This window comes from Canis lupus, chromosome 3 (genome assembly GCF_011100685.1).
Source record: "Canis lupus familiaris isolate Mischka breed German Shepherd chromosome 3, alternate assembly UU_Cfam_GSD_1.0, whole genome shotgun sequence".
NCBI classification, from domain to species: domain Eukaryota; kingdom Metazoa; phylum Chordata; class Mammalia; order Carnivora; family Canidae; genus Canis; species Canis lupus.
In genome coordinates, this window is record NC_049224.1 from 38,738,244 (window position 1) to 38,754,712 (window position 16,469).

Sequence of the window (16,469 nt, forward strand, 5' to 3'; positions counted from 1 at the left end):
GAAGTGAGGCTAAAAGAGAAATCCCGCATGTCATGCACCTGCTGAAAGTTGCCTGATGACTCTGCAGGGTTCATGAGATGAAATGCAGAGTCCTGGGTGGTAGGACAAGGACCTCCTTGGTTTGGATACATAGGACCTTTGAGGCGCCCTGCAGTAACCATGACCCACCCTCGGCCCCCTCCTGTGGGTTCCCCTTCTCTCCGTGGCTGGGCAGTGCTGTCCTCCCTGCAGGGTCACCCTCTTCTGGGCTCTCCCCCTGCTGCTGCTACATGCATGAGGCCAGGGTTTGGGGTTCAGTGTCCCTGTGCAGTTGGCCTGGACAGTTCCCAGCACTTCTGGACACTGGGGGATGCTGTCTGAGCAGGAGGAGGAAGGAGAGGCCTCTGTGTGCCAAGGAGGGAATATGAGGGTACCTTTGAAGAACAGCAGATTTAGACTTGAGAGGTAGGATCCCTCCTCATCAGACCTCATCATGTCTTCCGAATGCAAGCTTCTCTTTTTCTTTTTGGGAGCAAATGACTTGATCTGATGACTCTGTGTCTTGTCACCTTGGCTACCTAAGCTGGGCGAGCAATTCTTTTTTAAAGATTTATTTATTCATTCATGAGAGACCCAGAGAGAGGCAGAGGCACAGGCAGAGGGAGAAGCAGGCTCCCTGCAGGGAGCCCGGTGCGAGACTCGATCCCGGGACCCTGGGAGCATGACCCGAGCGGAAGGCAGACGCGCAACCGCTGAGCACCCCGGCGGCCCACCGTGTGCATTTTTGGGAAGTCCTGAGTGAGCCGGTGGGATGCAGGGAGGGAGGCGCCCTCCCCTCCGGGTGAACGGCAGGTGCCTGGCCTCCGGCCCCTCGGCGCCCTTCCGCGTGACGTGGGCGCGGGGCTCTGGCCGGGAGTGCGCGGCAGCTGCCGTCTGCCCTGCTGCTAGGCTGTGCGAGGACGAGCGTGGTGGCCACAGCCCGCGGGCCGGGGCGGCTGTGCTCGGTGGGGTTCTGACTGTCCTCTCCCACGTTCCTCCCCACAGCGGCTGCCCGGGGGTGACGATGGCCGCGTGAGCATCGCCATGGCCAGCCGGAAGCGCCAGAGCACGGCGAGCGGCACGCTGGAGCACCGGGCGAGGCCGGGCCCTGCTCCCCACGGCCCCGAGCCCGGCGGCGGGGAGGCGGAGCTGCCCCCCGAGGAGTACGTGCCCGAGCGCCTGGAGCTGGCCGCCCTGCGGCCCGAGAGCCCCGCGCCCCCGGACCAGGGCTGTCACGACCACAGCCCCGATGGGGACTCCAGCTCCGACTACGTGAACAACACCTCCGAGGAGGAGGACTACGACGAGGGCCTCCCCGAGGAGGAGGAGGGCATCACCTACTACATCCGCTACTGCCCCGAGGATGACAGCTACCTGGAGGGCATGGACTGCAACGGGGAGGGCTACCTGGCCCACGGCCCCCGCCACCTGGAGACGGACGAGTGCCAGGAGGCGGTGGAGGAGTGGACAGACTCAGCGGGCCCCCACCCCCACGGCCCCGCCGACGGAGGCAGCCCAGACTACCGGGATGGCCACCTCCCCGTCCCGGAGGATGAGGCCTCCGCCCTAGAGGCCCAGGACCAGGAAGAAGGCGTCCACTACTGTCCCAGTGAAGAGGGCTACCAGGACTACTACCCCACGGAGGCCAACGGGAATGCGGGTGGTGCCTCCCCCTATCGCCCAAGGCGTGGGGACGGGGACCTGGAGGATCAGGAGGAGGACATCGACCAGATTGTGGCTGAGATCAAAATGAGCCTGAGCATGACCAGCATCACCAGTGCCGGTGAGGCCAGCCCTGAACACACATTGGTGCGGGGGCCTGAGCCGGGCCCCGGGGGCTCTACAGAAACCTGCCCACCCTGCGAGGCCAGCCATGGCCCTAGCAGACACGAGGGAAGGCCCAAGTCACTGAACCTCCCTCCTGAGGCCAAGCACTCCGGAGACCCCCAGAGAGGCTTCAAGACCAAGTCCAGGACTCCAGAGGAGAGGGCAAAGTGGCCCCAAGAGCAGGTAGGACTCTGGCTGTCCCCAGGGAAGAGGAGGTGGAGGGGTCCGGAGAGCAAAGGATGCTCTGGTGTCACCCACATGGATGCCAAAGCCCATAGTTGAAATGCTCATGTAGTTCCTCATTCGTTCAGTTAGTTACATAGCAGGTGTATGGATGTTCTAGTGCCATCCAGAAGACACCTCCCTCCCACCTAATAGAGATTTGGTTTCTAGCCCACTTGCCTGGGATCTGTTCCTGGTTTGGATGGTCTGTGCAAGTACCATCCCCCCACAAACTGGTCTCTTCAGGCCAACAGGACATTGGCAAGGATGTGGAATGGCTGGCTTGTGCAGTCTGCAGACAGTGGTTCGATGCCCCAGTGACAAGGGAGAGCGACTTAAGCACATTTCACAGGGGCCATTGTATCCTGGTGACACTTTTCTGAAAGCTTGGGGGCTTGGCATTCTGTGCAATTAGCTGTAAATAACTATTCTGAAAATAATTATTTGAAGGTTTGACAAAGTGTTGGAGAAAAATGCATGTTAATGAGGCCAATGGATTTAAGCATAACTATATAATATAAGTGAACATGTATTCTAATAGCTATATTTGAAAAGCTGCTTTTCAAAAGAAAAGAAAAGAAAAGAAAAGAATAACACCCCTCTGTGAATACATAAAGAAGATGTGATTGTTACACTTGTGTAAAGTAACTTCTATTTGGCCAATGCCATGGGCATGAGAACAAAATGCTTTTATATTTTTCAAAGCCTTAATTATTATCCCCCCCCCCACCGAGAAGAGGCCATGAGTTTAAAACAGATATACATATGCTAAGAACATGTCTTTGAGTTATAAGTCATATTTGCTTGCTGCTAGATTTCTAGCACTTGCATGTTGATGCCTTTTGTTCTTTTTAAAGGTTTTTAAATATAAGTTGACTTCACTTTCAGGGTGTTTCTGTCATTCAGGGCAGTTGTGCACACACCAGGGGTTTGAGGCTGTAGAGAGACTGCTGTTGAACCAGTGGACGTGGGGAGCTCCCCCGCCAAGGGCAGGTGGCTCTGGGCCTAAGGTCTGAGCTTTAGGCCAAAACACTGCTGGTCCACTTCACTCTGGTGGAGTTGAACTCATGGCCTAACAGTGGCTATGGCACCCCAGGGACAGGTGTGGGCTGCATAGGGCGGGTGCACATATTCTGCCTTGCACAAATGACTTCCCTGACAAAGTTCTTGTCAAGAGGACATTACCTTTAGAGCATGACAGGGAGTGGACAATGTCAGATGCTTTGCTGTTTTTGCACTTTCTTGGAACCTCTAGATGCTAATTTGAGAACAGATGCAGACTTTGGGTTGGAGAGACTAAAGGATGAATGCACGGGTGGTGGTGCTGGTTTCAAAGGGCTGTGGAGGTGGTGGAGGTGGGGTAGCCCAAGCCATGAAGACCCCACAGGGGCGCCCTTCCTCAGAGACGTGGCACTGATTGGAAGAGCAGGGTACTTCTCTTCCTAAATACAGTGTCTCCTTGAAGCTAACACTCTTATCCCAGACACTGGAAAAGCTCCTTCACACTGGTTAATCATCGCAGAGCTTTTTTTTGGTTTCCTCTCTCATTCATTCTCACAAATGAATTCCATCAAGGGGAAAGCCTGGTGGTTCCCAGCTCAGGGCCAATAAGGGTCGTGGATGAAAACGGGGCCCGAGGACTCCTGAGGTGCTGTGCCCTGTCTGAATGAATGTGACTTAGGTCTTTACATCTCAAAAATCCAAGTGACCCATTCTCCAGATGAGGAACCCTTTGAAATTGGACCAAAAGAGCCACTGTGATAGGATCATCTTTTTTTTTTTTTTAAGATTTTATTTATTTATTCATGAGAGACACAGAGAGAGAGAGAGAGAGAGAGAGGGAGGGAGAGAGACAGGCAGAGGGAGAAGCAGGCTCCATGCAGGGACCCCGATATGGGACTCGATCCCAGGACCCTGAGGATCACAACCTGAGGCAAAGGCCGACGCTCAACCACTGAGCCACCCAGGCGTCCCTCTGACACTCATTTTAAAGCTGGAGAAGTTACGTCATGGCCTCTTTGAACAGTATTGCCTAGCATTTTATTTTGTCCTTGCATGGACAACAGTATCACAATGGAATTAGAAATGGGAATATGGAGGAAGTATCCACCATGTCTCCTACCGCCCTAGCAGATGAGCTCTTGGTTTTTCTGTGTTCCTCTTCAGACTCTAGCATTGAACATGAATAATGTATGTGGCTGTCATTGAAGTCCAGATGTAATTTTGCCATCCACCTTTTAGAACATGACATATTGCAAATGTTTCTCTGTGTTGTCATGTAGTTTTTGGAATCATTTTTACTGACCTTTGAATGTTCCATTCAGGCCACGTGACATCTAATTCATTCATCCCCACATACCCTGACACTGAGCCTGCCGGTTGAAGGTGGCATTGTCTTTTACCAGTCAAACTGGCATAGACATCTCTTACAATTTTCCCTTCTTCTGGTTTATTATGTGAAAATAAATTCCCATAGTGGACATGAACGTTGAACATCTCCCCAAGTTTATGTTGCCTACTTGTTTCTCCTTTTCTATGAATTGCTTGATGTGTGCTGTTTATCTTGTGGTATCTGGATGCTTTTCTATTTCCTAGGAGCACTTTGTATGCTCCAGATGCTACTTAATTGCTACAGATGTTTCCTTTGGTGTGTCTCCTTTGGAAAAGGCTCCAGTTTGCAGGTGGACCTCTCACCTGTGTGATCCTGGTGAGACCAAGAGGTCTGCACTAGGAGGTGGAGGTGGGATGGGGAGGGCAGGATGTGAGAGAACCCAGAGGAGATAGGCTCAAGTTGTTTTCAAGACAGAATGGAATTGTGGGGAACAGAGATTTGTGTTGAGTGTTCCTAGAGAAGAAAGAACTATTTCAAAGCAGTGCAGGTTTGTTGAGGGGAATTTGGAAAGCAGAAGCAAAGAAAACCCCAAAATCTTGCTATGTGGCAGTGCCTGATTCTGTCACTGAATTTTCAAATCAAAGAGGCAAACTACCTGATAGCATTTCCCAAAGCATCCTGTTAGATGTGTTCTGTAAACACAGCCTGGCTGGTCCTAGTCATTCATGGATTCCATTATCTGTGAATCAGCGTACTCACTAACATTTATGGGTAAGCTTAAAATCAATACTTGTGGCACCTTTGCAAGCATTCGTGGGCCATGCACAGAGAGGCAGAAACACGTGCATGATCCCAGTTGAGTTTGAACAAGGAGACACTGCCTTCTTGTTGCAGCTCTCACACTGCAAACAGGTGTCCTTTTCATGATCTTTTTTGTGATCTTTTTTTTTTTTTTTGCATTTTTGTGCTTTTTTTGTGGGATGGTAAAATGACCCCCAAGTGCAGTGGTGGTGTGCTGTCTGATGTTTCTAAGCATGAGAAAGCTGTGATGTGCATTATGGATACGTTGTGTTAGATATTTTCTGTAGGTGTGAGTTATGGAGCTGTTGGCCATGAGTCAACAATATGGCACAGCCAGAAAGAGGAAGAGAGAATTTGCCAATCTGTACACAAGGTTGCTCTGCAAAGTGCTAAAGTAATATGTATAGTATATGAGGAAGCATTGGGAAAGGGGCTAACTTTGTGAATTCGTGAGATGACCCACTAATCAAAAGAGCATAAGGAAGGCACTGTGATGAGGCTGAGAGCAAAAGAAATTTATGGTCTCATTATCCAAGGTCAGGGAAATGTTAGACTCCTATCGACTTGTTTTATTATAAAGAAATACTAGATATGATTATTTGTGGGAATACACACTAAATAAGGTGTCTAAATAGAAACACATAAAACACGGTTATGTATTGATTGATCAACAAAAATGATGACCACAGATTTTACAGGAACCACATCCGGGTTCTTTCTCCTAGGAGGTGGGTCAGTACTCACACACGGGGAGTTCACAGAAGGCTTATGGAATATAACTCTCACAGACAAGGAGCATTAACTGCATCTGGTTGACGTTTGAGAAACTTTACTGCAGAGGTTTCCCATCTCAGAGATTTGCTCCTTGATTGTATGTGTGCTGTGCGAAGTCCCAGACTCAGTGCTAATCAAGATACCTCCAGCCCTGCTTGGCCAGTGTTTCCCAAAAAAACTTGATTATTAGACCCTTTTCTCTCCATGCAGAGCCTGTCAGAAAAATACTGACCATAGTTGCCCATCCTAGGGGACGGGGAGCCAGACTTCCCTAGATCTCTCCCTTCATGGCTCTATTCCAGGATGGTTCAACATCAACCCAAAATGCTGATGATAGAAAAGGTGTCACCTCTGTTGCCATAGGGACCCTTGGCTTCTGAGGAGTTCATGTTTCTTGCTTTGCTATTTGTGGGAAATCCCAGGTGATGATGGAGGTGAGGCTGCTGTTTGGTGGTTGCAAGCCAGCACTGTGCCCAGGGCTTCCTGTGTCCAATCTAAGTGAATCCTAGAACAGTTGGAAGAGATAGGAACTAGGATTATTCCCATTTTACAGATGAGACAGTTGAGGCTTACGTGGGAAAAGCACCACACCCATGGTCAAACAGCTCGAGGGGTAAACAGTCTGTGTTGCACCAAGATTCATGCCTCTCACCACTGCACCATGCAGCTCTTGAAGGGCTTCTTTCTAGAAGAGCTAATGCTGACTTCTGTGGCAGGGGTGTTTGAGTCCGCCTGCTGGTGAATGAGGCAGTGTGGATGAATTGGGCAGTATTCCTCCCCGACAGCAGTATCTCTCCCATTGTGTCCTTATTTACTGGGTAGCTGCAAGGCCTGATGTGCTCCATGGTTCATGATATGTGTGTCATGATACCAGTGAGGTACCCAGAGTCCTCAAAACCTTTGGTCTGTAAAATTGTCCTAACATCCTGGCTTCATGAGGTCTCAGGCTACAGATCAAAGTAGTCAAATAGAGATTATCTGTGAACTACTTTCCTTAATTTTATCCAGCTTTTTTAATCCAGGTTGATATGAAATATTGATATATTTATATATATTATAAAAAATATTTATATATATTATATATATAATTATGAAATAATGATTAAAGAATACGTGAGCTGCATCCAGCCTAGTTAGTATTGAATAACCAGACTGAATTGCCATTTCTGCACCTGTCTCTGTTGAGTAGAGGGAGGACTCTGGTCTCACAGCCCAGGAATGAGCTTTGGGAATTTGGCAAGGCATCCACACACTGCCTATGAAGAGGGGCTTGCTGATCAGTGCTCTCCTGGGGCTGCTCCTCCATGTTCCTATAAGAGCATATTTGGCACCAAAGATCATAGTTCCATAGATCTTCAGATCTATGGATCTTCAGATCTTCAAGCTGTGTGACCACGGGTGTGGTGCTTTTCCCACGTAAGCCTCAGCTGCCTCATTTGGAGCATTCCATCCAAACCTAATCTGAAGTGACGGGTTCTTGCAGTCTCTGGGTGATGCGTAGTGCATCTGGGTTTGATGAGGACTGGGTTCGATTTGGACTGATTCTTTTGGAATCCCATCTTTTTCATGTGTTACCTTGGGACATCTAGCTAGAGAAGAGGTACTCTGAAAATATCTGCTCTGTGCCTGAGACTCCCCCCTTAATAGACTTCCTCCTTTGGGCTCTGAGAGATGTCTTGAGCTGCACGCATTCCCTGTCCTGTTATGTGTCCTCTGTGGGCTGGGTGCACATCAGGACTTCAATGACCATCTAGTTCAAAGAGTTTGATTTCTGTGGCAACTGCCCAGAATTGCCTTGCATGCTGAGATTGCACTCTAAATGCATGTTTGGATTTTTGGGGATTTTCAAGATTTCTGTTTATCACTGGTCCAGCCAGCGCTTTCTGAAAAGAACCCTCTGACAATAGAAAAAAAAGGAAAATCAATACATCATAGCCAGCTTAATACAACAGTTAAATTGAGGCATGATGCAGAGCTTCGAGACCACATCAGATGTACAAGTGTTTATCATTGCTCCTGTGGGGATGGCTTTGCTGTGCTTTGGCATTCAGTTGAGGCTGGCTTTTTGAAGGACTTTTTGAATTGTGGTAGGAATGCTGGCACCAAATACAGAGGGAAGATGCTAAGTACATGGGTGACCTCAGCCTGCCTGGGGGTAGGGTGGACAGTGGTGCTGTGGGCACTTCCTCTGGGCTGGTGCTTCTCATGCGTGCCCTGTTCAGCGGCATAGGGCATAGGAAGTTGGTATGGGCACCTGTTTAGCAGTAAAGGGCACCATGCCCTGAGAGGCTTAAAGGGGTATCCCAGGATTATTGGCTCCCGGGTAACCTCTCTTGGCATGCTATGGGGCAGCAGGTGCTCAAAGGGATCTGGTGATTGCACTGTGCCCTGGAGGGAGCATTCCCTCCAAAGCTTGCCATAAGTGAAACAGAGCTGGAGAAAACCTGGGGGCAGGCTCTGAGGGCAGGAATTCTTGGGGAGACAAAGGCATGGCCCAGTCGGGGAAGGTCCTCCCCCACCCCCTGTGTTTCTATGTAGTGTAGGTGGCCTCTTTCTTCCCACAGCCCTGCCCCCCGATTCTGAAGGCACCCCTGCTCCTCTTCCCACCCATAGCATTGGGTCCTGTCTTTCTTGTGCACATGAGGAAGTGGCACGGGAGAGTCCTGGGGGCTCCTGTGCCCCTCTCCAGCCTCCTCTGCTCCTCTGGATGATGGGTAGCTGTGGCACCTGCCATAACTAGTTCCTGGGGCCACCCTGAGAAACAACAGGCTGGTATGGTCTTGGCGTTGATCTGCTTAGGTTTCCAAATTTGATATCTCTGGGCCTATTTGTTAAGTCAGCACAATGGCCTTATTTGATTTTTATGAAGCCTCTTGAGGACATGTGACCAGAGGTGGCTGTTGTTGTCACAGAGCAGCTTATTTATCAGGAATCTGGGATTGCTTAGGTGATTTTAAAATCTCATTAAAGCCAGGGTCTCTAAAATACTGTTTTATTGTCCAAGAAAATTGTGTAGAGCCCTTCCACTAGCAATAATCTAGAAAGAAATGTTCCCGCCTCTAGCCCTTGATGACAGAGTAAGGTGCAGTGGTAAAGAGAGTAGATGCCAGAGCCAGGAAGCCTGGACCTCATCCTGCTGCCCTAGCTTCCAGTTCTGGAACATTCTGGACGCATTACATGCACCAACTATGTATACCCTGGGGCTGCGGGGAGCAGAGTTGGTATGGATCAGAGTCTGCAGTGGATATGAGGGGTGTGGAGCACCCCCCTGGATGGTGATAGTGATAATTTCAAGTCCAGGGGAGCCTCTTTCAGGATGTGGTGGGAGGTAGTTGGGTGAGGCTCTGCAAACAGTTTGGGTCCAGGGCCAAGCTGTGCAGGACTGGGCACATCTCTAAGCAGGTGGGCATCACTGCCTTCTGGAGTGCCATCACAGGAGGGCTGAAGCCAACACTATGAGGCAAGGTGGGAGGAGGACCAGGACTGGCCAGGGATACCGCAGACAGGTGGGATATATATATGGTCAGGGTAATACCTGGCAGGACAGAGGTACCTGGCTGACAGAGGTGTCCTTGGGCTCTCCCCTCTCTGCAGGCCTTCCTCAGGTGGGCCCTGTCTTCTGCAGAGACGTCAGGAGTAGGCAGTTCTCACGTGCCCACCTGGGGACATCCTCAGTTTCTTTCTGCTCTGGAGTCTGATTTTGGGGAACAGAGTGACACCTACACATCTCCAAGGGTTGCCCTCATTTCCCCACACCACATTCCTAATAGGAAATTAACAGAGAACTCCACTTTCTGGGCAGATGAGCTGGGCTCTGGACCACCATCTCTCACTAATTCCAAGTGGCTGTCTGAGGCACTCTCCTTAACCTGGAGTATCTGCACATAAGTCCCGCTCTCCTTCAAAGCCAAGTGTCTCCACCAGGCTTCCCAGATTCCCTGGGCTGCTGGCATCTGCATTCCTTCCCCAGAAGCCCTTGCATATTGGCACCTGTGATGTGCTAGGTACTGGGGATGCAAAGATTAAAAGTGACATAAGCCCACATTGCAAGCCTTGTTCTAGAGGGAGATAGAGACTCCCCAGCCCAGATGGGGCCAGGTGGTTAGGAGAGGGACTGACTGCAGCAGAGGTGAGAAGCCAAGAAGCTGTGGGACTTCACGGAGGGCGGGGGGGGGGGGGGGAGACTTGGGAAGCAAACTAACCAGGTGATGCTGAAGGTGGAGGTGCGTGGGGGCTGGCATTGTGATGGGGGCTGGAAGAGGGAGGAACCTCTTAGGAGAGATCATGCTGGGGAGCCCCCTGCAACTCTGATGGATTATGAGGGCAGAGGTTCACATTTGGGAACCGAAGCCAGTAAATGAGCCGTGTCTATAAGGACAAGAAGGGAGGGGCCTGAGGAGGTGCCAGCAGGGAGAGGATGCCCAGCACGTGTGGATCTTGAATCGACCTGAGTAGCCTGCAGTGTGTATGTCTGGAGCAGGTCTGGGGAGTGGGAGGAGTGGGTGGGAAGGGGACTGAGGCAGGGAGTTGGCCCACAGGCAGCTCCCCGCCTCAGCCCCTGCAGCACCTCCCACAGTCCCTCACATATTCCAGGGGCTTGCAACTACACAGCCTGCTGACAAAACTGCTGAGTCACATGACAGTCCCTAGGAAGTGCAAGGCTCCATGGAATAATTTTTAGAAACATCTTCTGTTCAGGAAGAAAGGCCACTTTGCTGAACACAAGACTCAGAGATGTGTGATGTCACACATGGTGCCCTCTCCCAAGGTGTGACAGTGTGGGGGTGGCAGTCATGGAGTTGTCAACCCAAAGCATTTTGATTGCAGCCAAGGCTAATCCATTACTTAAAGCGTCATGGGACTGTGATAACAGGAGGCAAATAGAGAATACCTCCCAACCCTATATGGCTAACACCACAGACAATTCAGGAAGCCTGAGCACATCTTAGAAACTTCGAGAAAGGTGTGGGGCAGCATGGCGCCTCCAGGGATGTGGATGGACTCCCCAGACCCTGTCAGGTCCAGATCTGTTTGCTCATTCCACCATCAGCCTTCATAGCAGAGAAGCCGGCATCTCTCCAAGCCAAGGCCCAAACTGTTAGAGCTGAAGGATATTTGGAACTGTGCTTACAGAATCTCATTGTTTGGCTCCTCTGGTTTCAACAGGGAGCATGTGGTCCAGGCCTGCATCTGTCTGGTTCCCGTCTCCTTTTAAGATACATTGACTGAGATGGCCATGTAGTGTCTTGGGTGCTGATGCACTGCAGGATCTGTCCCCAGAGTTGGCCACCTTACCCTGCTGTGAGAGCACACAGGCCATACAGGTCAGTGAACCTGAACTTGACTCTGGATGAGGGTTGTTGCTCAGGAGAGAAGCTTGGGCATGTTATAAAGGTTGGAGGGGTGTTGCTGTTTGGGGAGGTTGCTCATTCATCCTCTCTGGTCAGCCCTCCTCTTCACTGGCCTGGACACTTGCAAGTGGCCTCTCATTCTGCCTCTGAGACCTGTTTGCCCACTCTGATTTCTGATGTAGCCTGACCCCTACCCTAACACTCCCCACCCAGCCTTTGAGGCTCTTGCTTCCCTTCAGATCAGCCCTTGGTGCCAGAGAGGAGACAGCTGTTCCTAACTTTCCTTCCCAGCACCCCTGGGTCTGCTGACTTTGACCATTATGCACACTGACACAGACTCAACTGCCCCACTGTCTTCAGCAGACAAGCTTAGACCTGGACTATGCCACACTCAGGCCAGGTGCCTGGGTGCTTCTGGGATCTTGGGACCACTCCTGCTGCTACTTTCTTTTTTCTCTCCTCTCCTCTCCTCTCCTCTCCTCTCCTCTCCTCTCCTCTCCTCTCCTCTCCTCTCCTCTCCTCTCCTCTCCTCTCCTCTCCTCTCCTCTCCTCTTCTCTTCTCTCTCAATTTATTTACCTTAGAGAAAGAAAGCTGGTGGGTACAGAGGGGCAGAGGAAGAGAGAGAATCCTAAGCATACTCTCCACAGAGCATGGAGCCTGATGTGGGGCTTAACTCACAAACCTGAGATCACGACCTGAGCCAAAATCAAGAGTTGGATGCTCAACTGACTGAACCACCCAGGTGCCCCTGCTTCCTCTTTTTCCTGGTCTATTGAAAATAGAAGCTCCTCCTTCTCATAATCTGTCCCCTCCCCCTCCCTCCCTCCCGTTCTCCCTCCCTTTCCTCCTTCCTTCCATCCCTTCTTGGAACCCAAGTATATAAAGGTAGCATATTAGTTACTTTGAGAAATAAGAATGTTAATCTTTAAGAGAAGAGGAGTGATCTAGCCACTCATCAGTCCTCAAAACCTGCTCCAGAAAACAAAACCAATGGCAGATCAGGGCTCTTTTTGCTGCATCAAATTTGCAATTATGGGAGATGTTGTGGCATGAAATTGCTGCCCAAGGTTTTTCTTGCCTAATATCTCATTAATATTTAATCCCCAACTCTTTTTTTATATGTATTTAGTGGGTTTCAATTGACTGGATTCATTATTCTTGTTTTTTTTTAAAGAAAAAATATTTATTTATTCATGAGAGAGAGAGAGAGAGAGGCAGAGACACAGGCAGAGGGACAAGCAGGCTCCATGTAGGGAGCCCAACGTAGAACTCGATCCCGGGTCCCCAGGATCAGGCCCTGAGCAGAAGGTGGCGCCAAACCGCTGAGCCACCCAGGCTACCCTCCAACTCTCTTTTAAATGCCAAGAAGAATGAAACATAATGAATTAACAACCCAAAGAACCATAGTTGTGATAAAGTACAAAAGAAAAGACTTAGGGCACCTGGTTGGCTCAGTTGGTTAAGCATCTGCCTTCAGCTCAGGTCATGATCCCAGGGTCTTAGAATTGAGCCCCACATCAGGCTTCCTGCTCAGTGGGGAAGTCTCCATCCCCCTCTGCCTCTGCCCCCTCCCTCCAACCCCCCCACTGTCTCTATCTCTCAAATAAATAAATGGAATCTTTTTATAAAGTTAAAAAAAAAAAGACCTTTATATGCAGTGGAATATTATTCAGCCAGAAAAGGGAAGGGAATCCTGCACCTGCTGCGACATGGACGGACCTTGAGGATACTACACTTAGTGAAATGAGCCAGTCACAAAAAAGACAAATCCTGTATGATTCCACGTATGTGAGGTTCCCAGAGTAATCAAATTCATAGAGACACAGAGTGGATGATGGCTCCCAGAGGCTGGAGAGGGGCAATGGGAAGTTCATGTTTAATGGGTGCAGAGTTTCTGTTAGAGAAGATGAAAAGTTCTGTGGATGGGTGGTGATAATGGTTGCACAACAGTGTCAGTGCATTTCATGCCACTTTAACTGTCCACTTAAAAATGACTGAAATGATAAATTTTATTTTATGTATATTTACCACAATAAAAAAATAAAGAAGGAAAGAAAAAAAAGAAAAGAAGGAAAGAAAAAGAAAGAAAGAAGAAAGAAAGAAAGAAAGAAAGAAAGAAAGAAAGAAAGAAAGAAAGAAAGAAAGAAAAGAAAAGAAAAAAGAAAAAAAAGGGAAGAAAGGCTCTTGGCTCATTTATTAGCTTGAGCCAATTTGAATCATCTAAAACTAAGTTGAGCCAATCTGAAACCATGTAACCAGTATCAGACAAACATACGTGCGCGCACACACACACACACACACACACACATTTTGGGCCAATTAAAACCAGTTTGGCGTAGTTGCAGTCAAGATGAACTGACCTCATTCATTTGGGCCTGTGGACAATGATATGTGTGGCCACAAGGCAGTGGGTCTGATCATTTTTAAGTAAGATAATTGAGGTCCTACTTTGTTGATATCATTCAAATAAATCATTAAAATAACAGCTAGTTCTGGGGCATCTGGGTGGCTCAGTGGATGAACATCTGACTCTTGATTTCAGCTCAGGTCACAATCTTGGGGTCTTGAGATCAAGCCCCGTGTCAGGCTCCTTGCTCAGTGAGGAGTCTGCTTGTCCCTCTGCCCTTCTCCCTACTTTTGCACAATCTCTCCTTCTCTCTCTCTCTCTCAAATAATAAACAAAAATCTTAAAAAGAATAACAGCTAGTTCTCTTCTCCCTCCTTATCCTCAGTGTTAGGAAAACCGAATATTCTATGTTGTATAATCACAGAAGTTGAGCAGGTAGATTTAGTAGAAGTTAACTGGGTGGGTCATTGGAATACTCTTTCCAAATTAGCTGGTTAAACTTATTTTTCAAATTATGAATCATAAGACTTTGTTTTAGTCTGTTTTAGTGTTTGCAGGCCTAGTCGTTTATTACTTAGGACTAATAATAATGACTGAAACATAGAAGTCCTGGTGTGAGAGGAACGTGGTCATGGCAGTTCCATGTAGGGAACAGTGGTGTGTTTAGATGAGTAGAAGTCCAATATAGAATTCCAACATTGACTTAGTATTGCTCATTTGATTTCCTTTTGACTTATGCACCTTTGTTTCCTTCCTCAGATGTCAAGCTAGCTTTTGCAGAATGGGAGCATGGGGCTCTTGACTGGGTATGGGAAGAAGCTTCAGTTTCCTGGGAGAATGCAAGCACCTGCCAGAAGGGCCAAGAGAACTATTCTTCTGTCCTGGAGGGCTGCTGTCATTAAACTGCTCACACAGGGCTTCCCACCTTTAAATTAGCAGGATGGGAAGATACACCAGTGTTTCCAGCCAGCTTGTAGAACCTATGGGAGAAGCAGCCCCCATGGCCCCCCAGCCACAGTTTTAGAAAGGGGTGGTGTAGGTTTTCTCCTTTGAGAATTGAATGAAACCAAATGGAAGGCTCCCAAGTTCCATAGCACACTTTGCGCCTTCCTTTCCACAAATGAGTCCAAATGTGACCCGGTATGTGAGGCAGGTGACCAGGAGAGATGAGTCTCTGTGACATCTGGACAGCTCACCTCCTTCTTTTGGCCTTCGTATCCAAGGAGAGAGTCAGTCCTGCACAAGCTGGTGGGTGACCTTCAGCTAAACTAAAGTGAATAACACAGTCAAGGGTGGTACATCTTTGATCCTTAAAGGGCTCTGGTTAGTTTTCCTTTCCACAATATTTAAAAATAATTTTTAAAGATTTAGAGAGAGAGAGAGTGAGCCAGGGGAAGGGCAAAGAAAGAGGGAGAGAAATCCCTAAGGAGACTCCCTGCTGAGTGCAAAGCCCAACACAGAGCTTGATCCCAGTACTCTGAGATCATTGACCCAAGCCAGAGTCAAGAGTCAGACACTTAACCCACTGAGCCACCCAGGAGCCCCATCCACATTATTTTTAAATTGTACTGATACACACATAAAATTTACTATTTTGATCATTTTAAAGGGTATGGTTTGGTGGCATTTAGTGCAGTGTTGTGCAATCACCACTATTTGGCCAGGACATTCTCATCACCCTAAAAGGAGAGCCCATACTTATGTCAGTCACTATGCATTTCCCCCTCACCACAGCCTCTGCCAATGATAAATCTACTTTCTCCATATATAGATTTGCCTGTTTCTAGACATTTCCATCTAAGTGGAATCATACAGTATGTGACCTTGTGTGTCTGGCTTCTTTCACTGAGCATGTTGTTTTCAGGGTTCCCTCATGTTATATAGCATATGTCAGGAACTCGTTCCTTTCTATGATTCAGTGATATTCCATTGAAGGGATATACCATATTTGTTTATCCATTCATTTGTGGACAGACATTCACGTTGTTTCTGCCTTCTGACTGTTGTGAGTAATGCTGCCATGAATATTTGGGTACGAGATTTTGTGTAGATCGCTGTTTTCTGCTCTTTTGGGAGTGAAATTCCTGGATCATATAGGCATTCAGTGTGCACCTTTCTGAGGATTCATACTGTTTTCTACAACAGCTCAACATTTTACGTTTCCACCAACAATGCACCAGGGTCCTGGTTGCACTCAAATGAAAAAGATTTAATAGCCCCTAAGGCTTTGATGGTTCAGCCTTTGGGCTCCCCCTTCAGCCTTTCAGGCCAGATCACACAGGAACTTTTGTTGTTTATTTGTGCATTTGTTCAATGTCTGGCTTGCCCCACAGAGGGTCTGTAGCTAGCAGGACTACTGAGCTGTGCCATGCTGGATGGGGAGCTACCCCAGGTCAAGATCTTCATTGCATTTGTCTTCTGATCCTCAATGTGAGGCACTCGGCACCATGCAGGATACCTAGCTGGTGCTTGCTTGGGACTGGCTCTATGGACATAGCCTTCGGACAGTGCTTCATGAAGGAGTAATTTGCTTCTACTTTGAAATGCTGGGCTAAGCACCCCAGGCACCAGTGAAGGACAGAGTCAAGGACATGCGAGGTGGTCCTGGTGGTCAGTAGAAGTTTTAGCAGACCAGGTATAGAGAACAAGACCAGGCCCTGAGTGTGCCAGGTGGGGGTTGGTGGAGGTGGCAGCCTGCCAGGCCCCAGGTAGGGCTGGCAGATCTAGTAAATAATCAGACACTCAGTTAAGCTTGAACATTGGACAGATGATGCATAATTTTTTTTAGTATAGGTA

The 16,469-nt window shown here is 48.7% G+C and overlaps 1 protein-coding gene across 5 annotated transcripts in view; it reads left to right on the forward strand.

Annotated features, from left to right (window-relative positions):
• The window catches only part of APBA2 (amyloid beta precursor protein binding family A member 2), a 188,000-nt gene that overhangs the window by 125,160 nt on the left and 46,371 nt on the right, over positions 1 to 16,469 (forward strand). For all 5 annotated transcript variants that reach the window (XM_038532619.1, XM_038532620.1, XM_038532616.1 and 2 more), the window contains one exon: positions 1,024 to 2,028. In XM_038532619.1, the coding sequence (XP_038388547.1) occupies positions 1,063 to 2,028 (966 nt within the window). In that variant the 5' untranslated portion in view covers positions 1,024 to 1,062. The remainder of the gene's footprint in view (positions 1 to 1,023; positions 2,029 to 16,469) is intronic.